At 41.5% G+C, this 26,078-nt stretch overlaps 1 protein-coding gene across 2 annotated transcripts; it reads right to left on the bottom strand.

The window, feature by feature from the left end:
* Positions 1-2,511: 2,511 nt before the first annotated feature.
* On the bottom strand, positions 2,512-24,112 carry vbp1 (von Hippel-Lindau binding protein 1). 2 transcript variants are annotated; one of them, XM_048543979.1, is made up of 6 exons: positions 23,982-24,112; positions 20,535-20,659; positions 17,895-17,961; positions 11,260-11,358; positions 9,671-9,809; positions 2,512-3,809 (listed from the first exon to the last, which is right to left on the bottom strand). In XM_048543979.1, the coding sequence occupies exons 1-6, from the start codon at positions 24,063-24,065 to the stop codon at positions 3,739-3,741; spliced, it is 585 nt and encodes a 194-aa protein (XP_048399936.1). In that variant the 5' UTR covers positions 24,066-24,112; the 3' UTR covers positions 2,512-3,738. The 2 variants fall into 2 exon arrangements, with proteins under 2 accessions (XP_048399936.1, XP_048399935.1); XM_048543978.2 differs by lacking the exon at positions 2,512-3,809 and adding an exon at positions 8,858-9,466 and having other exon boundaries at positions 9,611-9,809.
* Positions 24,113-26,078: the final 1,966 nt, after the last annotated feature.

Genomic DNA, 26,078 nt, shown 5'->3' on the forward strand with positions numbered 1-26,078 from the left:
GTTAAGAGAGTGTTAAGTTGAAACATAAAACAAGTAAGGAGGCATAAATCAGTGAAGAAGACTGGGATAAACTCAGATTCCAGCAAAGCAGTACTAAACAAAAACAAAGACTGAGAATAAACTACAAGGGCAAAATAGTGAGGATTTTTTTAAAAAAAATCTGACAAGAGTTTCTTTAAATTAGCTTCATTCAATTCTTTAAATATTAAAAGGAAATATAAAAAAAGGAGCCAAAATGAACATAAGGCTATTAGAAATGAATCTGGTGAAACAATTCTGGGGAACAAGGAAATGGCAGCAGAGTTAAACAGATATTTTGCAATCAAAGATACTTCAAACATTCCCATCATGGGAATGTTTAGGTCAGGAGGCATAATCTCAGAATACAGGAGCACCAATTTAAGATGAGAGGAGGACGGTTGAATATTCTTGGAACTCCTTGCCACAAAGAATTGTGGGAGCAGAGTCCTCATGTATAATTAAGGCTGATAGAGATATTTGATCAGTAGGGGATTCAAGGGTTATTGGGAAATGGCAGGAAGGTGAACACAAGGAATATCGGATGAGCAATGATCCAATTGAATGGAACAGCAGTCTCGAAGGGCCAAATAACCTACTGCAGTTCCTATTTCTTAGTCAAGGCCTTCACATGCAGTTCATCTCGTCATTTCTGTCACCACTAAATACAACTTCCTCATCATTCACACATCTAAATTCCAAAAAGGACTGATCCCCTTCCGGAAGCCCTGATCCACTTGACGAACACATCTAACATGTGTTTGCCTCGCCACAAGATTTTCCCAAACACACCCACATCTTTTCCGTAAGGACTATAAAACATCCTAAACACAGTTTTCAGGTGCAGGTGCTACAGCAATTTATTTTATTATGCTGTAGTCACTGAGTGTGAAGCAGTCTCAACTTTGACCAATCTGCATTATCAGTGCTCTTTCTGCATCGCAAATAAGTTTCCACCTCTTGCCAATTTAACTCTCCAATTATGACCTTAATGACCCCAGCTTCCTACAGCATTTCAAAAGTTCAAGGAACAATAATTCATCTTTAAATCAGGTACTTTACAAACTTGCAGGGTTCATCAACTTTGGATCATAACTACATACCCTGTCTTTTGGGGACAGCAGATGCTGTAAAGGGCACTTCTGCTGCAATTTACATTGCTTCGAGACCCATTTGTTTACATACGCCAATGCCACCTGAATTTATTGTGCACCATCATCCTTTTGCCATTTAGTAAGTTTCACCACTTACACATTTGCAGATTTTCACTTTCCATCCTCCCCCCCCCACCCCACCAACACCAACCCCTCCACCCTGATTCTATATATGCTAAAGCACTAAATCTCTATTTCCAGGTCTGGTGATTATTCATCAACAAGGAAGGTTAACTGCTCTCTCTCCCAATGCTGCCTCATATATCAAGTTTTATAAATATGAGGTGAGATGTGTAATCTGTAAGTAAAATTGAACTAATACTCATAACTTAGAGGTCACATCAGTTCTTTTGCTTACATTTAAAGTTTCAAGCGTTTTAAACCCAAGCTGCTCTTAACATCCATTCCATTTTAGCTCTTCCAGACCTGTTGGCTGTTTGTGTTGTGTCTGTGAAGGGAATGCCTGGTAGGGTGCATAGGGTTCAGCTAGGACTTCTCATTATTTCTCATTCCAGCTCAGGCCATCAATCCTTTGACACGTCCATAGCACTGGTGCCTGGTGAATGCTTGTTTTTGAAGACTGATGTTGTAAATATAACTTGTCCCACAACTGAAGGGAACATGCACTGGCTTCAATAAGACAGTTAAAGCAAATACTTTTAAAAAGTAAGACATACACAAAATTCAAAAATAACAGCATATTGATAACTTAAAAAGTTGCAAACCATACAAGTGATAAATATATACACAGTTACGATCAATAATGATCAGGCAAGTAGAATTATGAAACAGTTTAAGCATTTAATTTTGCCCAATGGACATACACAAATGCATTGTAAATAACAATGCAAGTAAATTAATTAACTAACACAACTGCTCACAAAGACAATGCCTAATTCACTCAAGCATGAGACAGACTGATCTAACTGACAAGATGATGCACGTAAATAGATTAACATGAGAATACACCCAAACCATTCACTGTTAAAAAAATTAAGTAACATTGAGGTTCAGGCAGCCTTTTGTTGCATGCTAACTGGCCTCAGAAGATAATGCCAATTCAATTTCTCTACCTCAGGTGGAGCAGAGGTCAGAGGTAAGATTTTTAAAAACATTTTCTGTAAAGCATTTATAGATGCATTGATACAGTTCTTGCAGAAAAAAAGTTAGAAATTGAGACTTATAAACCAATGGGCAACCATACAGGTCTATGCTTGGAAAAAAAAAGACTTTTTTAAAAAAAACTCTTGATAAATATCAAAAGATGTTTAAGTTAAAGATTTTTGTGATTCAAGAGATGGTGGGAGAAAATTAAGACAGACTGATACGATCAAAAACATAGTTGAGCCATATTTATTAATGGTAAATGTATAACTTTGTGATATGACATTACAGAATGTTACATATATGGATTTTAAAAAGGTTTTTGACAAAAGTACCATTAAATTGATTGCTCACAAGATTGAAGCTCATGAGATAAAAGGGGCATGGAAGCTTGGATACAAAATCAGATGAAGGACAGAAAAGTTGTTTTGCGGTGAGCAGTCATGTGTTTTTTTGCAGAGGTAAAGAGTGATATTCCTCGTAGTTTAGTATTTAGACTACTGATTTTTTTGTTACACAATAATCATTTTTGATACACATTGATTTGTGCCCTGTACCCAAATCAAAATGTGTAGATGATAGTAAACCTAGTGTGGCAATCAGTGAATAAAATGGCAGACTTTAAGAGAGCACAGATATGGTGGTGGAACGGGTGGCCACTGCATGATGAAGGGGAAATGAGGTGGTATTGGGATTAATGAATTTCTCTTTAAAGAACTGGTGTGGATTCTATAGGGCATATGGCAGCCTCCTCTGCAGCTCTATAATAATGCTACTGGCTGAAATGGTTCTAAATTCTGAGATTACATGACTTTTCTCAAGAATTGACAGTTTCACTCAAAGACCACAGCTTGGTAATATGGAAAAATGTAGTTTCCAAAGTTTGGAGCTGAGGTTTTACTCCCTACCTAATCGACAGACTACTTAATGTCAGGATTAATATTCTGTATCAAGTGCCTGAGATAGAAAGTACAGCTTTTTGCTTAACTTGGCATTCTTCACAGTACAATTTACACAGTTAAAAACAGAATTAAATAAGGCAGGAACACTTGTTTTAGTCTGTTTAGCAGTTTATTAACACATGATAGAACCATACAAAATCTTTACACGTATCACAACAAGAACCAGTTGCATGGATACACAAGGTATCCACTGCGTCTGTAAGACTGGGCTGCAGAGCTGCAGCAAGTGTGGCTTGTGAAAACTGGTAATGACATTTTGAACCCGTACTCCACTTCATTCATTTCCACAAAAGCCTTATAAGCATGCAATAAGCCAGTATACCCACATAACTGCAGTTTCAGTCTCATCTGTTCTTGCGAGTAACATTCAACACGGCTTTGTTTCCAAAGACAAAAATAACTGCAGCTTTCCAAACACAAATGTTGCCAAATTGGTGGATATTTTAAAGAAAAAAAGTGAGTTTTGGAGTTTAACTATGTGTAAAAATGTGTTTTGTGAACTATGCGCTACTCTTAGAAGCTGCTTCAGAGCTTCTTCTTTTAACATCCCAGTTATAAACTCTTGCCATATCTGATAGACGATTGGTTAAGGACAAATCAAATATATCACTGTCAGTTACCATAAGTTCAATGCTGGCAACTCCCAAGTGTCACTAGTGATAAGGTTCATTAAAAAAACTCAATTGGCAAGGCTTTATCTCTGGTTGATTAGTATAGAACACAATGGCTATAGCACAACATTTACATCGCAGAGGACATGGGCTCAAGTCCCACCATGGTACATTATTCATTTAAACTTTAATATATATCACATCACATGGATTGCTGCCAAATCCTTTACAAATACCAAAGTAATAAGGAGTCTGACAATACACACTGTTCTGGTCTAAATTCGAACTGAATCCCACATTACTTCGTCAGTTCTTAATTTCTCCAATACAATCTTTGTTCTTTCTGGCATATGGATTATATCATAGTAAGGGCCTATCTTCTTCAAGGCTATGGCTGTAGTTATGAATGAATCTTGTGCATAACTAATTTATCCATTCACCACACTTGCATGGATAACATCATGCTCACTTTTCCAGCTACTCCCTGTCCTTAACACCTCCAAGATCATCTAGAACCAGGATAACATTTAGCTTATTTTCTTCGGTTCCTTCCCTATTGCACTACAAACCCTCTCCTAAATCATGTCATCCATGGCACACAGCTGATTCCATTCAACCTGGTGATGCCCCACATTCCCACAAATGTGTCACTCTGGTCCCCAAGGTAGCTGACACTGTAAACAGGAACTTAGAAATTGATAGCTAAAGACCAATACCCACCTCTATTAACCTGGTAACCAAATGATACAATAAGTAGTTTTTAATTAATTGTACAATCTCTACAAATTAGTCTAAAACAGACTTTGAAACAATGCAAGGAAATGCCATTATGCATTTTATGCATTTGGGAAAGCACAGGTCATCTTTTTCGTCCTAAACGTTCTACAGATATTTCTCCGATTTTGGAATGTATGCATGACTAATGTTATCTTCTGAAAAATTCAATTTATAGCTGATTAAATTAATAGCTGCCAGTCTTCCTTATTAATCTATTCTATAGATTGGCTACATGTTTACAAAACAGCATTTCTGCTGTTTTGTCAGATTAGTTTTGAATTTCTCTTTCTTCAGGTACAGGTAGTGCCCCCTATTGGAAACTGAACATTTCTGCAGTTTGCTTTTGCCAATACCACTCAGCTCTTCTAGGAATGAACATGGGAGCTGATTATCAAGGAATCATTGAACAACATGGAACCAAGGTGCCCAGGACAGTTTGTTGCTCTTATGAAGAAAGATTGAACAGATTGTGTCTATACCCATGGGATCTAAGAAGAATGAGAAATAATCTTGCTGAAATACAAGATCCTCAGGGGCTTGCTGAGGTCAATACCAGGAAGGTGTTTTCTCTCATGAAGATTTTTAGGTCTAAGCAGTACAAGAATAAGAGGTATTACTTCTAAGAGAGATTAAGGCACTTTGCTCTCTCAGATGGATATCAGTTTGTGGAGACAAAGTAGGAACTGCAGATGCTGGAGAATGAGATAACAAGGTATACAGCTGGATGAACACAGCAGGCCAAGCAGCATCTGAGGAGCAGGAAAGCTGACATTTCAGGTCTAGACCCTTCTGCAGAAAATGGTCTTCAGAAAATCTCTTCTTCATTTTCTGAAAAAGGGTCTAGACCTGAAACGTCAGCTTTCCTGCTCCTCTGATGCTGCTTGGCCTGCTGTGTTCATCCAGTTCTACACCTTGTTATAATAGTTTGTGGAATTCTCTTTTGCAGAAAGCGGTGGAGGCTGGATCATCGAATACTTTGAGGCAGAGTTAGATAGATCTGATTGACAGGGGAGTCAACAATTACAACAGGCAATTAGGAAAGTGGAATTGAGGCCATAATCAGATCAGTCATAATTCTACTGAATGGCTGAACAGACTCAAAGGGCCAAATCTCCTCTCAAGTCATATGCTCATAACAGCGAGTCAAAGTGAATAGCAGTGAAAAGGTAAATCCTTCGATTCCAGTTAACATACCTGCAACACAGCTATGATTTCTGGAGACCAATTTTCTTTCACCAGACTTGGTTCCAAGAATTTGTCAAGCTATCGACTGTATAAACAGAGGCTTCATCATTAGATTAGAAATGGACATTTTTTTATTCATTTACAGGATGAGGGGGTCACAGGCAATAAATGCTGCCTAGCTAATCTCTAATTGTCCAGTGGGCAGTTCAGAGTCAACTATATTGCTGTGGGTCTGAAGTCACATGTAGGCCAGGCCAGGTAAGGATGGTAGGTTCCTTCCCCAAAGGACATTAGTGACTGAGATGGGTTTTTCCAACAATCAACAATGGTTTCATGGTCATTGCTCATGCTTCTGTGTTAAGCTTCATTCAGAACTGTTTCAATAACAAAACAGTTTGGGGCGGCAAATGGTGGGTGAATACCTAGGTTTGGCCTGACAAATGCTATCTTCCACAAGTGCGAGTCCAATTATTTCTCCAAATTTTCCAACATCACCACCAGTCCGGAGATCCCTGTCAGGAGCAATTTTTTAGTTTCCACTTATCAGAAGCTTAGTTGAACCATTTTAATCTACAGTCTAAATACAAAAGTAGGCAAATGGTTAGGTAACACTGCAGTAACTGACTCACCTTACGGCCCAACAGAACCTGTCTCCCATCAACCGTGACTCCCTTGTTCGAACCACACTGCCCTCCAACCCCACCACACCCAGCACCTTCCCCTGCAACCGCAGGAAATGCTACACTTGCCCCCACACCTCCTCCCTCACCCCTATCGCAGGCCCCAAGATGACTTTCCATATTAAGCAGAGGTTCACCTGCACATCTGCCAATGTGGTATACTGTATCCATTGTACCTGGTGTGGCTTCCTCTACATTGGGGAAACTAAGCGGAGGCTTGGGGACCACTTTGCAGAACACCTCCGCTCGGTTCGCAATAAACAACTGCACCTCCCAGTCGCTAACCATTTCCACTCCCCCTCCCATTCTTTAGATGACACATCCATCATGGGCCTCCTGCAGTGCCACAATGATGCTACCCGAAAGTTGCAGGAACAGCAACTCATATTCCGCTTGGGAACCCTGCAGCCCAATGGTATCAATGTGGACTTCACCAGCTTCAAAATCTCCTCTTCCCCCACCACATCCCAAAACCAGCCCAGTTCGTCCCCTCCCCCCAATGCACCACACAACCAGCCCAGCTCTTCCCCTCCACCCACTGCATCCCAAAACCAGTCCAGCCTGTCTCTGCCTCCCTAACCTGTTCTTCCTCTCACCCCAAGCCGCACCTCCATCTCCTACCGACTAACCTCATCCCACCTCCTTGACCTGTCCGTCTTCCCTGGACTGACCTATCCCCTCACTACCTCCCCACCCACACTCTCCTCTCCACCTATCTTCTTTTCTCTCCATCTTCGGTCCGCCTCCCCCTCTCTTCCTATTTATTCCAGAACCCTCACCCCATCCCCCTCTCTGAAGAAGGGTCTAGGCCCGAAACATCAGCTTTTGTGCTCCTGAGATGCTGCTGGGCCTGCTGTGTTCATCCAGCCTCACATTTTATTATCCCATCAACAAGGTTCAAGTTAGAGAGGCGAAAAAATACTCACTCACCTTATGGGTACAGCCATGATAACACTCAATACTATCAACAATCCAGGCCAATAAAGCCTGCCTGATCAACATTCCTGCCAGTAGCTTAATATCCAATCCTTGTCTTATTAACACACTGATTGCATTTGTACTGGTTGTAAGAGGACTTTGAATATAAACCTTGTCTCAGTCATAACAAGGTAAAATTACCAAAATTTCCTACTAACCACCACTGTACAAACACCATTAACACGAACACTACAGTGGTTCATGGAAATCCAGCATCTCAAGGGCAGGCAATAAATGCAGCCCTTCTGATGTTGTCCATAATGGGATCAATCAAAGAACACAGAATTTCAGTCAGGAGTCTATTATAATTGCCTTAATACTCCTCAATCACAAATATGTATAACTGCAATCAATATCTTGCCCTATAATCATGCCAGTGCTACACACAAGGACACCAAAGATATTTTCTTATCAGCCTACTCAAGAATGTTACTGCACATTTCTACAGCAGGTAGGATTCCAATCCAGGTCTCCTGGCTCACAGACAGGGACACTATCACTGCACTGAGGCCCTTGTTTGAAACTATGTAGTTTTAATCAAATTGTTCAGACACACTTTAGCACACCTCTGGATCAGTTGGGACTTGAAGCCAGGTCTTCTGGCCCAGACGAAGGGACACTAACCCTGCAAAAAGATTGAGTGAATATCAGGCTCAGCTGTGACGTACAGATGTCAAATGATCCACTAACATTCATCATTTCAGTTCAAGCTTGAATAATGGTTATTTGTGTGATGTAGTGAAAAGGATAAATTGCTCACGGAACCATTTTCCAGCATAAGTTGATACCTTTAGTAAGAGGAGAAAAAAAAACTGAAGAATAAAAGGGCAAACAACAAAAGTGCCATGAAGCGTGTCTGTTCATTTATTCTCCAATGTGGATACACTGCCAGATCATCTGGTCCAAGTTATAGCACTAGAACATATGAAATATGAGCAGGCGGTGGCCATTCGCCCCTCAAGCATGGATTGCTATTCAACAAACAAACAACTGATCTGCCCCAGCCTCAACTCCTCTTTGGTGCTTGCTCAGATATTTCAAAGATTTAGCTCACTTTTGAACACTTTTAGTGATTAAGTCTTCACAATTCTGTTAGGTACAGAATTCCAGATATTCACTACTTTCAGGGAGAAGAAATTCCTTTGCATCTCAATTTTAAATGAGTGAACCTTTACTCTGTAACTATGTCCCCCAGTTCAAGATGCCCCCACTAGTGGCAACAGCTACCCTGTCAAGCACCCCCAGAATCTTGTGTGTACCAATAAGATCAACCTACATTATTTTAAACTCTAATAAATAAAGGCCTGACCTGTTTACCTACCAGGCACACGTGTTCCCTCTAGGATGATAAAATATTTTTTTATTTTATAAATCAATTTGCAGAAACATCCATTCTTTACCTCAGCAATACAAAATGAGAGATGTGGTGAGAGAGAATAGATAACTGATACGTTTATTACAAAGTTAAGTGGACTAATGTACACTGACAATTTCATTGATAACAGAGATACTGACACACAAATGGTAGAATGTAACTTTACTCCAAGTTGAAGCGGTAGACTGGCAAGAGTATGGCAAATCACAACAGAACATATTTACACTAAAAAAACTTCCAGATATGTCAAGTTCCCTGCAACTGCATCTCATTAAACTCTTGGCTTATTACTGTTCTCACTCATCCCTTCCTAACAACTTATTAATTTAAAATTAATATTTAAAATTATTCCACAAACTTTTGAAGTACATCCAGCTTTGAATAGTTAAATATTGCACAATAGTAAAGTCTTGGTCACTAGTGTCAAGTATGTAAATGAAACTCAATTGGTCCCCATGCATTTTCTTTCCTATTCAGCATGCATCATTCGTATTCATTGCGCAACTGCACAGATCGTTCGAGATATTGAAGTCTGCCTGTCTTAAATGCATTATTGGGAGAAAACACAGTACGGAAGATGATTGTTCTGCCATGACAAAACCAATGGCAAATCTGAAATAATCTGATGGGAAAAAAAACACATGGTAGCTTAAGTGTGGATTCATACTGACAAGCATCATTTTATTCACTTAGTCTCTCAATCTGTTGTCAATTGTAGTTTACCTCATAAAACAAATTATAAAGGAAATGTTAACAGAAATCTCACCAAAAATCTGCATAAGAATGAAGTTTCCATTTCTCAGTGTTATTTTGGTATAAAGGATACTGACTTCAGTGGTGGTGAACTGATCTCGAAGAAAGTCCAGATCTTCTTCTAGTCCTTCCAGATTACGGGTTGCAGTTGTCAGATTCTTCTCAAGTAACGCTTGAGCCTCATCAATGTCATATTCAAGCATTACATTAGCCTGTATAAGACAGAGACACATCTTGTATTATTGCCAATCCACACACTCATCCATTGCTTCTTCTAAGTTCTCAAGCGTATAGCTCCACACGTACTTGGAACTTAATACAACAAAGATAATGGGAACTGCAGATGCTGGAGATTTCAAGATAATAAAATGTGAGGCTGGATGAACACAGCAGGCCAAGCAGCATCTCAGGAGCACAAAAGCTGACGTTTCGGGCCTAGACCTGATCTGATGAAGGGTCTAGGCCCGAAACGTCAGCTTTTGTGCTCCTGAGATGCTGCTTGGCCTGCTGTGTTCATCCAGCCTCACATTTTATTAACTTAATACAACAAGCTGTTTTCCAGCAGCGAGCTGGGTAGTGAACACCAGCAGACTATTTGCCTGTCGGGTATACAGTTGGACCTGTCCATTTAATTGCCACAGGTGCACTTTCTAGCAGAGGCCTGCGGACAATGATCGACATGAGGATTCTTCCTACCTACAGTCTAGGGACGGCAAGGTCAACAATAATGACGCTGTTACTGAATTGGAGACGCTCACTTAGAAGAGGGCAAGACTCTCATCCACATGGATCAGCTTACATTTCCTTTACAACTGAGTCAAAGGTGCAGGGAGAGAAAAGTAACTGCAGCATTGTACAATACTTAATATTGAAATCTAAAATCGTTACTCATATGTAGTGCATGGCTACTGATAAAAATGCTTTTTAGCTGGAGTAATATGAATCCACATATATTAGTGTAATAATCTGAGCATCCTCATGACAATGAAAAGAAGAATCATTACACTTACTCAAAGTTTTCTTTCAAGTATCTCAACATTTCTCTATGTACCCATTCTTCTATAATCTACAGGCTGGCAGAACCTGATATTTTCATCACCTAACTACTGCGTTATGATCTGTTCTATCTTCTCTCTGACTAATTCCAGTCTAGGCAGGATCCTCTATCTCCAGATTTTAAACTACTTCTAGATTACTCAATAATAACGAAAAGAAACATATGCATTGATGAAAGTTACCCTGTTTCTGGAAGAACCTGGGGAACAACTAAATGTCTGTCTTAGGGTATCCTGTTTGTCTGTCCTAGGGTACCTTGTTTGTCTGTCCTAGGGTGGTCAAGAGATGTACACTTATCACTGAAATAATTAAATGGCTGTGTAATATGACAATTATATTGACAATAGAATGAAAATATATCTGTTTTAGTTGCTTACAGATTTCTAGTGCCCATAGTGATATACTTTTCAGCTTGCAGGTCTATTTTGGAATGAGCAGTCCTCATGCCTGTATTTCAAATAAATGCACAATATAGGATGTACAACAATGAAATATCAGGAAGTATTTGTTTCCCATGATATCTGCAGATTTTGCTCCCATCACATATTTTTGCAGCACCTAACTGATACATGCTGTACAAAGGAGAAACCATAGCTCTGAACTTACCCCCAACCATAAGCACACTTTATCCGTAGGAGTGATAGATGCTTTAGCATACAAATTATCTGCAAGGAGAAACAGCGTCTCCATGGGATCTGTGGAATCCTTTAAAACAAAAAGCAAACAGATGTAGGGCTGCATTACACTTGAATTAATCAAGTAATCTCGCTCTCATTTCTGTAAGATGCACATCATCTGCAGCAGCTCCATATGTAGTTACAGCAGTGTATATGACACCATGTCACAAGAATAAATGTCATAGGAATAACAAGTTGGTTAATGAATAGTAACCAAGATTACATTTTAACAACTTTGGATTGAAGATCAGTTACAAGTTGTGTGCCTCTCAAGTCACTGCTAGTGTCACAATGGTTACCAGTTAAAAAATGTCACTAAGAACATTAAAACAAGAAAGAAATGTAAAATAGTTAAAGCAAGGAATATTTGGTAATGGGAAAGAGGCAGATAACACTGACCATTAAAGGACAAATAGATTTGAAATAAAAGACAATGCAGGGTCAAAGTGAAACAGTTGTAGTAAGAATTGGGTATGAGGGGTAAAATTGCATCTTATGCTGCGAGCCTATACCTCTATAGCCACAGAGGCTCAGATCCATAGAGATATACAACACGGAAAATACCCTTCGATCCAACTCATCCATGCTGACCAGATATTCTAAATAAATCATTTGTTCTATATGCCAGCATTGGGCCCACATCCTTCTAAACCTTTCCTATTCATAAACCCATCCAGATGCATTTTAAATGTTGTAACTGTACCAGCCTCCACCATTGCTTCTGGCAGCTCATTCCACACACACAACACCCTCTGCGTGAAAAAGTTGCCCCTTATATATCTTTCCCCTCTCACCTTAAACCTATGCCCTCTAGTTTTAGATTGCTCACCCTGGGGGAAATATAGAAGTTTAAATGTATGTTTGGATACAGGATTGTGTGCTCTGAGCGAAAGCAGTGCAGTTGGTGACATGGTGCAATGGTTACCATTCTGAGCTTTAAGTACCGCGCTTCTGAGCAGTAGTCTACCTCTGACATATGAAATGTTAAATGTGTAAAGTAAACCTCTGCGTGAGAATGCTGAAAGCTTCGGTACGACAGGTCGGCACAACAGCGAGGGCCGAAGGGCCTGTACTGTGCTGTAGTGTTCTATGTTCTAATTAGCCCATACATGCCCCTCATGATTTTATAAACTTCTAAAAAGGTCACCCCTCAGCCTCTGACACTCCAGGGAAAACAGCACCTGCCGATTCAGCCTTTCTATACAGCTCACACTCTCCAAACCTGGCAACATCCTTGTAAATCTTTTCTGAACCCTTTCTATTTCACAACATCCTTCTTACAAGAGGGAGACCAGAATTGCACTCAATGCTCCAAAAGTGGACGAATCAATGTCCTCTACAGCCACAACATGACATCCCAACTCCGGTGCTCAACGCACTGACCAATAAAGGCAAGCATACCGAACACCGCCTTCATTTTCTTCTCTATCTCCAACTCCACTTTCAAGGAGCCATGAATTGGCATTTCAAGGTCGCTTTGTTCAGCAACATTCCCCAGGACCTTACCATTAAATGTACGAGTCCTGACCTGATTTGCCTTTCCAAAATCCAACACCTCACATTTATCTAAATTAAACTCTATCTGCCACTCCTCGGCTCATTGGCCCATCTGATCAAGATCCTGTTGTACTTTGAGGTAGCCTTCTTGGTTGGCCACCACATCTCCAATTTTGGTGTCATCTGCAAACATACTAACCATACCCCCATGTCCACATCCAAACCATTTATATAAGTAATAAAAAGCAGTAGACCCATCAGCAATCTTTGTGGCACACCACTGGTCACAGGCCTCCAGTCTGAAAAGTAACCCTCCACCACCACTCTATATTCTACCTTTGAGCCAGTTCGGTATTCAAATAGCTTGCTCTCCCTGTATTCTATGTAATCTAACCTTGCTAACCAGTCTGTCATGAGGAACCTTATCAAATGCCTTACTGAAGTCCACATCGATCACATTCACCACTCTGCCCTCATCAATCCTCTTTATTTCTTCAAAAAACTCAATCAAGTCAGTGAGACACACCTTCCAATGCACAAGCCATGTTGACTATCCCTAATCAGTCGTTGCCTTTCCAAATTCATGTAAATCCTGTTCCCTGGGATTCTCTCCAACAACTTGCCTACCACCAATGTCAGGCTCACCAGTCTGTAGTTGCCTGGCTTTTCCTTACCATCCTTCCTAAATAGTAGTACCACGTTAGCCAACCTCCAGTCTTCAGGTAACTCACTTGTGACTATCAGTGATAAAAATATCTCAGCAAAGGGGCCAGCAATCTCTTCCCTCGCTTCCCACAGAGTTCTAGGATACACCTGATCAGGTCCCAGGGATTTATCCAGCTTTATGCATTTTAAGACATTCAGCACCTCCTCCTGTGTATTTGGACATTTTAAGATGTCACTATTTATTTCCCCATGTTCTGTAGCTTCCATATTCCTTCTCCACAGTAAACACTGATACAAAATACTCATTGAGTATCTCCTCCATCTCCTGCGGTTCCACACATAGGTAGCCTTACTGATATTTAAGGGGACCTATTCTCTCTGTAGTTACCCTTTTGTCCTTAATGTACTTGGAGAATCCCTTTAGATTTTCCTTAACCCTACTTGCTAAAGCAAATGGATTCGATTCCACCTTTGGGTGACTGTCTGCAGAGTTTGCATATTCTCCTCATGTCTGCATGCTTTTCCTCCAGGTGATCCAGTTTCCACCCACAGTTCAAAGATGTGCAGGCCGGGTGGATTGGCCATGCTAAATTGCCCATTGTGTCCAGGGATTTACAGATTAGGTGCGTTAGCCATGGGAAATGCAGTGTTACAGGAATAGGGTTGGGGTGAGATGCTCGTCCATGAGTTAGTGTGGATTTGTTGGGTAGAATGGCCTGTTTTCACACTGTAGGGATGCTATGATTCTATTTCATGTCCCCTTTTGGCTCTCCTGATTTCCCTTTTAAGCATACGTCTACTGCCGTTATGGTCTTCTAAGGGGGTCACTCGATCTCTGCTGTCTATACCTGACATATGGTTCCTTCTCTTCCTTGACCAACACTTAAAATCTCTCCAGTCAATCAACATTCCCTAAACCTACCAGCCCTGCCCCTCACCCTAACAGGAACATACTGTGTCTGGACTCTCACTGTCTCATTTTTGAGGGCTTCCCATTTTCTAGCCATCCCTTTACCCGGGAACATCCGCCTCTAATCAATTTTTGAAAGGTCTTGCCTAATGCCCTCAAAATTGGCCTTCTTCCAATTTAGAACTTTAGCTTTTAGATCCAGTCTACCCTTTTCCATCACTATTTTAAAACCAATAGAATCATGGTCACTGGCCCCAAAGTAGTCCCCCACTGACATCTTGCCCTGCCTTATTTCCCAAGAGTAGGTCATGTTTTGCGCCTTCTCTAGTAGGAACATCCCTGTACTAAATCAGACCATTTTCTTGTGCACACTTAAATTCCTCTCCAGCCAAGCCTTTAACACTACGGCAGTCCCAGTCTATGTTTGGAAAATTAAAAACCCCTACCATAATCACTCCATTATTCTCAGTGAATTGAGACTTCCTCACATACGTGTCCCTCAATTTCCTGCTGACATTTGTAGGGGTCGAGAGTACAATCCCAATAAGGTGATCATTCTTTTCTTGTTTGTCAGTTCCACCCAAATAACTTCTCTGAACATATTCCTAGGAATATCCTCAAGTAGAGCTTCACTGTTATCCTTAATCAAAAACACCACACCCCCTCCTCTCCTGCTCCCCTTTCTAGCTTTCCTACAGGATCCACACCCTGGAACATTAAGCTACCAATCCTGTCCATCCCTGAGGCACGTCCCTGTAAGTGCCATGAAATCCCAGTCCCATGATCCCAACTATGCTCCAAGTTCATCTGCCTTACCTGTTAGGCCACTTGCACTGAAATAAATGCAGTTTAATTTATCAGTCCTACCTCATTCCCAGCCTTGACTGTTTGGCTTAACTCTTTTCTCAACTGTATCAGTCTCTGACTGCTCTCTTTCCTCACAATCTTCCTTGATCTGAAGCCCACCCAGCCTCACTAATTTCAATCCTTCCTAGCAGCTTTAGCAAATCTCCCCGCCAGGATATTAGTCCCCTTTCAATTCAGGTGCAATCCACCCTTCCAATACAGGTCACTTCTACTCCAGAAGAAATTCCAATGATCCAAAAATGTGAATCTCCACTGCACCAGCTGCTCAAACACACATTCATGTGCTCTATCCTCCTATTCTTACCCTAACTAGTTTGTGGCACTGGGAGTAATCTAGATATTACTATCTTCAAGGGCCTCCATTTTAAATTCCTGTGTAACTTCCTATATTCTCTCCTCATCTTGTCCTCATCTCTTCTTATATCATTAGTTCTAACTTGTATAACAACCTCCTGATGGTCCCTCTCACCTTTGAGAATATTCTGCATCCTCTGAGATATCCTTGATCTTGGCACTAGGATGGCAACACACCAATCTGATGTCTCTCTGGCAGCCGCAGAAATATCTGTCTCTGCCTCTGACTACAGTCCCCTATCACAATTGTTCACTTGGAACTGGCATACCCCTTGTTACATTGGATCCAGTCTCAGTACCAGAAACCTGGCTGTCAGTGCTACATTCCCCTGACAGGCTATCACAGCCTACATTTTGAAAATCAGCATAAAAACCAAAGAACTGCGGATGCTGTAAATCAAATACAAAAACAACATTACTGGCCAAGCTTGTCCTCACCCTCAACTTCTCTTTCAACTCCTCTCATTTTCTTCAGTTAAAAGGGGTTGCCATGGGTAAATGCATGGGCCCTAGTTATGTCTGTCCTTTCAAGGGTTAGGTGGAACATTCCTTGTTCCAGTCCGATTCCGGCCCCCACCCACAACTCTTTCTATGATACATCGATGATATCATCAGTGCTGCTTCCCTCTCTCGTCTGGAATCAGAAAACATCATCAATTTCGCCCCCCAGTTTCCACCTGGCCCTCACTTTCACCGAGTTTATCTCTGACTCTTCCCTTCTGTTCCACGACATTTCTGTTTCCATTTCTGGGAACAGACAGATCACTAATATCCACTACAAACCCACTAGCTCCCACAGCTACCTGGACTATACATCCTCACACCCTGCTTCCTGCATTCCATTCTCTCAGCTCCTGTCTCCATCACACATGTTCAGATGAGGCCAATTTCGATAAGGGAGCCTCCAAAATGTCCACCTTCTTCCTCAACCAAGGATTTCCTAGCTCTGTTGTTGACAGGGCCCTCATCTAACCCGTCTCCCACTCATCCGCCCTAACTCCTCCTCTTCCCTCCCACAACAGCGATAGGGTTCCCCTTATCCTCACCTACCATCCCACCAGCATCCACATCCAGAAGAACATCAGACGCCATTTCCGCCACCTCCAGCAAGATGCTGGCACCAGTCACGTATTCCCCTCTCCTCCCTTGTCCACTTTCCACAGGGAACGTTCCCTCCGGGACATCCTGGTCCACACTTCCTTCACCCCCAGCACCTTCCCCTGTAATCAGTGAAGGTGCAACATCTGCCCATTTACCTCCTCCCTCCCCAGTATCCAAGGGCCCAAACATACCTTCCAGGTGAAGTAACACTTTCTCCTGCACTTCCCAGAATCTAGTCTGCTGTATTCGCTGCTCAGTGTGGTCTCCTCTACATTGGGGAAACGAGGCGTAGACTTGGTGACTGCTTTGCAGAACATTTATGTTCTGCTTGCAGAAAAGACCCTAAACTACCTGTTGCCTGACACTTTAATGCACCACTCTGCTCCCTGGCCAACATCTGTGTCTCCGGCTTGCTGCAGTGTTCCAGCGAAGCCCAATGCAAACCGGAGGAACAACACCTTATTTTCTGCTTGGGGATCTCCAGACTCAATATTAAGTTCAATAATTTTAGGGCCTAAACTCTCCCATGTCCCAGCCCCTTACTGCACACACCAGTCCTTGTTACCACATAGCCTGCCATTTCACATCCCCTATTGTTAGTGACTAACAGTCCCCATTAACAACTATTCACTCTCCCAGCCTGATCGTTAGCAACTCCTTTGTCTGTCTAACTGACTTTCTCTCTCTTTGGGTTCTATCCTATTGTTTACTCCCTACCTCACCTACCTCCCTATTTTCTGAACTATAAACCTACGTTTTCCCAGCCACCATCAGTTCTGAGGAGGGGTCACTGGACCCAAAACGTTAACTCTGCTTTTTAATTTCACGGATGCTGCCAGACCTGCTGAGCCTCTCCAGCAATTTTGTTTCTGAAAAATCAGCAGACTTGATTGAGGGGTAAGATACAGAGGTGTTAGGCATAGGTCATTTGTCCATGAAAGAAGAACAAATCTAAGTGCAATACTTTTCATATATTTTTGATAATCCTTAACAAATGCTAGTGAGGGTTAATTGGATAATGTCATAATTCCAAATGCTGAAAATTCTTCCTTAGTGATTTATTTGTTTAAAGCAAATATATATTGCTTAAACATGCATACATAACCAAAAAAAATTGCGAGTGGGCAAAGCAACTGTCATCAACTTTGTGAAGATTTAGAGAGTTTTACCTTTTTCTTCTGCATGTGTTTTAAAATTTCTAATGTCTGTTTAATTTCTGGGATTTGACTTTTTAGCCTAGAGAAAGGAAGTAAAGATGGTAAGTATAAGTAGTCCCGTTGAGAAGAAAGCATAATACTTTTTGACAGAACAGTTTTTATCCAAATAGCATCTTTAAAAATAATAAAATGTACAAAATTCTACATGGTAACATTGCAACATAAAACATGATAATAAGCCACTCAGGCAAGCATTAATGCAGACAACCAAAAGCTTAGTAAGAAAGGTAGTTTTAAGGAGTATCCTAAAAGATTGGAGTGAGTTAGAGGAGTTTAAGAAGGAAATTTTAGTGCCATTGCGAAGACAGCTGAAGGAATGTTGGAACAATTAAAATTAAGATATGTGTTAGGCCAGAATGACAAAAGCACACAGTTATCCTGAGAAAGCAGGAACTGCAGAAGCTGATGAATCTGAGATAACAAGGTGCAGAGTTGGATGAACACAGCAGGCCAAGGACCTAGGCCTGAAACGTTAGCCTTCCTGCTCCTCTGATGCTGCTTGGCCTGCTGTGTTCATCCAACTCTGCACCTTGTCATCAGAGTTATTCTGGCCAGTCACAGGCTGGATTATAGAGTTAAGGAGGGATGAGGCCATATGGAACTTGTAATCAAGAAATGAAAATTACAAAAAGCAAAGCTTTGCCTAACATGCTAATGCAACTGAGTAACCACAGTGGCAATGGGTAAGCAGGACTTGGTAAGACTAAGGACATTGCCATGTATAGCGTCAAATTTGCAGAGGATAGAATTCGGACACTGACAAAGAACATAGAGACATAGGAGATAGGAGAAGGAGATGGCCATTTGGCCCTTTGAGCCTGCTCCGCCATTCATCACGATCATGGCTGATCATCCAATTCAGTAGCCTAATCTTACTTTCTCCCATAACACTGGATCCTATTCACCGCAAGTGTTATATTTAGCTGCATTCTTTACTGCTTGTTGCACCTGCATGCTTACCTTCAGTGATTGGTACACAAGGACACTCCTCTCCCACTTTACAGCCATTCAGGCACTAATTTGTCTTCTTGATTTTGCTTCCAAAGTGAATGACCTCCAAATTATACTGCATCTGCCACTGATCTACCTCTCACCCAACCTGCCCAGATCATACTGAAGGATCTCTGCATCTGCATCCTCCTCATGGTTCACCCTCTCAGCCAAACTGGTATCATCTGCAAACTCTGAGATGTTGCATTTTGTTCCCTCACCTAAATCATTAATATATTTTGTGAACAGTTGGGGTCCCAGCACCGATCCCGGTGGCACCCAACTAATTATTGCCTGCCAACTTGAAAAGGACCCATTAATTCCTACAGAGATAGTACGAACTGCCAATGCTGGAGTCTGAGATAACAAGGTGTACAGCTGGATGAACACAGCAGGCCAGGCAGCAGAGGAGCAGGAAAGGTGACGCTTCAGGTCTGGACCATTCTTCAGAATTCCTACACTTTGTTTCCTCTCTGCCAACCAGTTTTCTATCCATCTCAATACTCTTCCTGCAATTCCTTGCGCTTTAATCTTACAAAAAAATCTCTTCTGCAGGACTTTATTAACTGCTTTCTGAAAGCCCAAATATACCACATTGACTGTGGCAAAAGTCAAATGAAGGGGTAACAGAAACATGGCTGAAGCTTAGCAGTAGCCGGGATGAGGTGGGACATTCAGGTCTAAATGGATTTGAAAACAGGAAGCTTTTGGGTTGGCACAGGTATGTGGTTGGAAGTTCAAAATGGGGTCAAAATTGACACTAGTCAAGGAAGCCTTGAGCAAAGAAGGTAGAAATCTTGAGGAGAAAAAGGTCTGTGCATTATACCACAGCAGAATAAAACACAAGTAACTACACTAAGGAAGAAGGGCAGTATTTATATTTGACATAACCAAAACCAAATTTCACTTCCAGCCTATTCTTTACTGCCAAAGGTGGCAAAACATAACGAAACATTTTTGTTTTTAATTTAAGTCTGGCAGCATGAGAACAGCCGCGATAGAAATCAGTATGTTTTTCCTTGATCTTAACATGATTTGGTAACGCCCAGTTAAAACAATTACAGAATATTGCTTTAGTCTTTCAACAGGTACAACATTAGAACACCTTAGATGGCTTGTTTTTAACATTAGCTTCGACAGAGATAATGTCTGGATATTTTTAATCAACAGGTGGTGTGCTGTTCTCACTTGTTCAGAGAAATATACCTGCTGTACAATTACATTCTTTGAAAAATGTGTGACATGTAACATATGCTATGACACCAGGTACTTGAGCAAGGGTCAACTTTCAAATCATGGAGACAGTCGCTTTTGATTTCAATAGGTAAACAGATGGCATTTGAGAATATCTCTGTAAAAAAAACTATTAAATAGTACTAACTAGAGAATCCCGTACAATAAAAATTTAATTTGACTGCCAGGACTTTGCTTTAAGTGAATCAATAAGGTGCACGTTTTCTGTTATAATCACTTTGGTGGTTCTCTCAGTCATGGCTTAAACAGTGAATCTAATACGTCGTATTAAGAATATTATATTTAATGTGTTCAGCAAAGGTAACTAAGAGTGTCGACTTTTTAAACTACTTGATGATAAATTCTCACCTTCTTTTCTTTTGCGATAGATTCAGCTCCATGAATTTGTATTTTTGGTATTGCTCATCTAGCCTCCTCAGCACTAGGTCTGCTGTCTCATTACCTGGCTGTTTCATAAATGCAATGACATCTTCCTGGAAGACAGATAATAAACAAAAAAAAACAGAGGACGAGATTAAGTGATGGACTTGAAAAATGAAATAAGCACAACCTATACACTAGCAAAAATATATAAAGAGCAAATGAAAGTAACTGAGTTGTACTGATTTCCCCAATCATCAACATCCTGGGTGTTACCATCAACAGATTAACAATGAAATATTTTGACAATATGTAGCAAGGTTAGTGCACAGGGCCTGTACAATATGTTCAATTACATCATTAGATGCTCTGAGGAAATACTACAGAGTTGTGTATGTAAAATAAAGAGCTGCATATCACACAGCTCAAATAACCAGAAATTGCTGGAAAAACTCAGGTCGTCTGGCAATGGGGAGAAAACAGAGCTAACATTTTGTCCCGTCATTGTCACCAAGTTGGAGTTTGAGATGCTTTTTTAAGTATTACTTCCAGAAAGGCAGGAGTTTTGGGTTGCCTACCCTCACCAACATGCCCCAACCACCCATGACAGTTTCTTTGGAATTCCAATTAGGTTAAAGGGTGAAGGGTAGTCTGGTAGCACTTTAAAAGAGGTACAGTGACAACAGAGAAATGTGTCAAGCTCCATGTGACACCCATATGTGCCTCACCATCACATTTTGTGGATGTACAAAGGCCATATTACCCAACTGAGGTAGTGTCATAACCGAGTTACCGTTTCCAGCGATTGAACATGGGGATAAAGAAGCCGGAGTCTTCGATCCACATCATAAATTCTACTCCACTAACAATGATTTAATTCAATGAATTCCATTCCAAACTCATTCCCACTCCACTGTTGAAATCCTCACCTATGCCTGTCATCTCTAAACACAGCTATTCCAATGCTGCCTTGCTGGGCCCTGATCCTCTACATAAGAAACTGCTCAGGCTGACTCTACCATTCAAAACAATCATGTCTGATCTCAGATAATAAAATGTGAGGCTGGATGAACACAGCAGGCCCAGCAGCATCTTAGGTGCACAAACGCTGACGTTTCGTGTCTGATCTCATCTTGGCCTCAGCTTCAATTTCTTGCCTGCTCTCCATAACACTTGAGCCAATTACTAATTAAAAATCTAAACTGTCAAATTTATTCAGTGTCCTGGTAGCTACTGCACTCCGTGGTAATGAATTCCATAGATTCATGACTCTGAAGTAATTTCTTCTCACCTGTTTTAAATCTGCTACCCTTGCTGTAAAATTATTGCTTTAGGCTGCTCCACAAGGGCGATCATCTGCTCTGTCTACTTTGTCAATCCCTTTAACACCTTATATTCAATCAGATTTCTTTTCTAAACTTGGGTGTGTACAGATCTGAACTGCTCAAACTCTCTTGACAGGACTAACCCCTCATCTCCCAAGTCAATCTAATGAACCTCCTTTGAATTACCTTCAGTACAAATTACATCCCTCCTCAAGCAAAAGGAATTAAAACTGTACACAATACTTCTGGTGCAGTCTCACTAATGCCTTATACAATTGCAGTAACACTTCCCTACTTCTAAACTCTGTTCCTCAAGCAATCAACCGTTATTACCTGCTGTACCTGCATTCTGGTTTTCTGCGACTCATGCAGAAGGACATCCAGATTTCTCTGCAATGTGGCACTCTGAAGTTTCTCTCCAATTAGATAACAAGTTGCCTTTCTATGCTTCCAACCAAAATGGATAACCTCACATTTCCATTTTAAATGCTATCTGCTAATTTTTGACCCATTCATCAAAGCTATCCATTTGCAAATTTCTTATCTCTTCACTGCAATTTACTTGCCCACCTATTTTATTGTGGTCCGTAAATTTTCTTCCACCTGTGTCTGAGTCATTGATATAGATTTCAAATACCTGGGGCCCAAGGCCCAAATCCTATGGCGTTCTGCTAGTTACATATCACACACCTGAAAAAGACCCATTTATCCCAACAATCTGGCTTTCTATCAGTTATACAGTCATGGAGTTATACAGCACAGAAACAGGCCCTTTGGTCCAAATCATCCATGTCGGCCAGATATCCTAAACCCCACAGTCCCATATTCCAAGTATTTGGTCCAGTTACTTCTAAACCCTTCCTAAACTTGTAGTCATATAGAAGCTTTATAAATGTTGTAAGTAAATCCACCTCCATCACTCCCTCTGGCAGATCATTCCATACCTGCACCACTTTCTGAGTGGAAACATTGCTTCACACGCCCTTTTTAAATCTTTCCCTTTCACCTTAAGCCTATGCCCTCTAGCTTTGGACTCTCCCCACCCTAATAAAAAGATCTTGGCGATTCATCCTATCCATTGCCCTCATGACCTTATAAACATCCACAAGGTCACCCCTCATGCTCTGACGCTCCAGGAGAATATATCCAGCCTATTCAGACTCTCCCTATTGCTCAATCCTCTATCAAAGCTAATACATTAGCCCAAACTCATGTGATCTTATCTCGTGTATCATGTGGTGCCTTATCAAATGATTTCTAGAAGTCCAGGTGTACTACATCAAAAGGTCATTATCTATTTTACTAGTTGTACCTTAAAAGTCACCCCACTAAGTTAAGGAAGAGATCGTCCAATTTCATTAAAAATACAAAACTTCAAATATTGAAACCTAAATCATGATAAACACAGTTGAAAATATAAAGAATCTACCAGCCCAACGATTCTCCGCTACATCCCGTTTTACCATAATCTGAGACTTAAGTAAAGAATAACTGAATCGTTTCCTTGCAAAGTCGTCCAACTTCAATGGGGGAAAAGGTGTTTCAAAGCACTGGTTATGTGTTTATAATCATTAATCAATTTACAATAGACATCAACTCATCGCTCATTGATAACTACCTTCTTTAGTTAAGAGGCGCTGTGAGAGAAATACAGAAACATTAGCTTTGGTTTCAAATGTCGATCACCTTGGCGTTAACGGGGAAAGCCGGAATTAGACTGCAGGTTGTGTGATCCTAAGTGACCCGATCCTGTGTGCAATGACAGGGTATACAAGAACCAGAAACCTCCTTGATCTTAGCCGACACTGAGGAAGCCAGTTCAAGAAATGGGAAGAGACAATAAGAACTGGGAACCGAGGACATTCCGGTCTGATATGCCTGAGCTCAGCTCCCACTCTCATAATAAGGCAGTCAAACGCCACGAGGGTTGGAAGACGGTGTTGGTGCTCAGCGACAGCACAACACGCAGCGCGGTGAAAGACAGGCGGTGGCCGCCGCTCCCGGCCGCACGTTGCCATGGGGACAGAGCCCACGCAGCAGGCTTGAGCCTCCGGCTCGGTCTCTAACAAACAAATGGCCACAAACCCTCCCCGACCCGGGCTGTCCTTACCACAAACACGGCCTGAGGAATACCCAGATGCTTGCGGCTGCTCGTAGCCGCGTTAGCATCGCCGCTCCCACTGGTGGTCGCCATCTTGGGCCGTTCTGACGTCACACGTGACGCTGGCCGATACGCACAGACCCCGCCCCCTCTCTGCGATGATTGGTCAGAAGCTGCCGGCCCTGCCGTCAATCACTAGGAAGGCCGGTCATGCGCAGAGGGCGAGCTTTGTGGAGAGAGCCCACTCAGTAGCTGTTAGTGTGTTATTTCCAGTACATTGTACTTGCAGAATCCTGAACATAGTTTTTTCACCTAAAATATATATCTAACAAGCACATTAAATAGGGGCAGAAGTAGGCCCAATAAAATCATGGTAAGTGTTCCCCCGAAACATATTTTCTGCAGAATTAGCCTGTAGCAGGCCAAATGGCATATTCATAATTTTGAGCTGCTGCATAGTATTTTAAAAATATTATTCGCTATGCAAAGTGGAAATTGCTGGCTGTTAGCATTTTGTTGTCCATCCCTGGTTGCCCTTGAGAGTTGCTAGTTAGCTGCCTTCTTGAACCTCTGCAATCCATGTGACGTAAGTTGACTCAATATGTCCTCAGGGAGGGAATTCCAAGATTTTGACCCAGCAACAGTGACGGAACGGCGATATGTTTCCAAGTCAGGATGGTGGGTGTTTTGGAGGGGAACTTGCAGGTGGTGGTATTCCCATGTATCTGCTGCCATTATATTTCTAGATTGAAGTAGTCGTGGGATTGTAGATGCTATCTAAGGATATAGAACATAAAACATTACAGCACAGTACAGGCCCTTCAGCCCTTGATGTTGTGCCGACCTGTCATACCAATCTGAAGCCCATCTAACCTACACTACTCCATGTACGTCCATACGCTTGTTCAATGACAATTTAAATGTACTTAAAGTTGGTGAATCTACTACGTTGCAGGCAAAGTGTTCCATACCCTGACTACTCTCTGAGTAAAGAAACTACCTATGACATCTGTCTTATATCTTTCACCCCTCAATTTAAAGCTATGCCCCCTCGTGCTCGCTGTCACCATCCCAGGAAAAAGGTTCTCCCTATCCACCCTATCTAAACCTCTGATTATCTTATATGTCTCAATTAAGTCACCTCTCAACCATCTTCTCTCTAACAAAAACAGCCTCAAGTCCCTCAGCCTTTCCTCGTAAGACCTTCCCTCTATACCAGGCAACATCCTAGTAAATCTCCTCTGCACCCTTTCCAAAGCTTCCACACCCTTCTTATAATGCGGTGACCAGAACTGTACGCGATACTCCAATTGAGGCCGCACTAGAGTTTTGTACAGCTGCAGCATAACCTCATGGTTTCTGAACTCGATCCCTCTATTAATAAAAGCTAAAACACTGTATGCATTCTTAACAACCCTGTCAACCTGGGTGGCAACTTTCAAGGATCTGTGTACATGGACACCGAGATCTCGCTGCTCATCTACACTACCAAGAATCTTACCATTAGCCCAGTACTTTGCCTTCCGGTTACTCCTACCAAAGTGCATCACCTCACACTTGTCCGCATTAAACTCCATTTGCCATCTCTCAGCCCAGCTCTGCAGCTTATCTATGTCTCTCTGCAAACTACAGCATCCTTCGTCACTATCCACAATTCCACCGACCTTAGTGTCGTCTGCAAATTTACCAACCCATCCTTCTATGCCCTCATCCAGGTCATTTATAAAAATGACAAACAGCAGTGGACCCAACACTGACCCTTGCGGTACACCACTAGTAACTGGTCTCCAGGATGAACATTTCCCATCAACTACCACCCTCTATCTTCTTTCAGCAAGCCAATTTCCGATCCAAACTGCTATATCTCCCACAATTCCATTCCTCCGCATTTTGTACAATAGCCTACTGTGGGGAACCTTATCGAACGCCTTGCTGAAATCCATATACACCACATCAACCGGTTTACTCTCATCTACCTGTTCGGTCACCTTCTCAAAGAACTGAATAAGGTTTGTGAGGCACGACCTACCTTTCACAAAACCGTGCTGACTATCCCTAATCAATTTGTTCTTTTCTAGATGATTATAAATCCTATCTCTTATAACC

Source organism: Stegostoma tigrinum, chromosome 15, assembly GCF_030684315.1.
Source record: "Stegostoma tigrinum isolate sSteTig4 chromosome 15, sSteTig4.hap1, whole genome shotgun sequence".
NCBI lineage: Eukaryota > Metazoa > Chordata > Chondrichthyes > Orectolobiformes > Stegostomatidae > Stegostoma > Stegostoma tigrinum.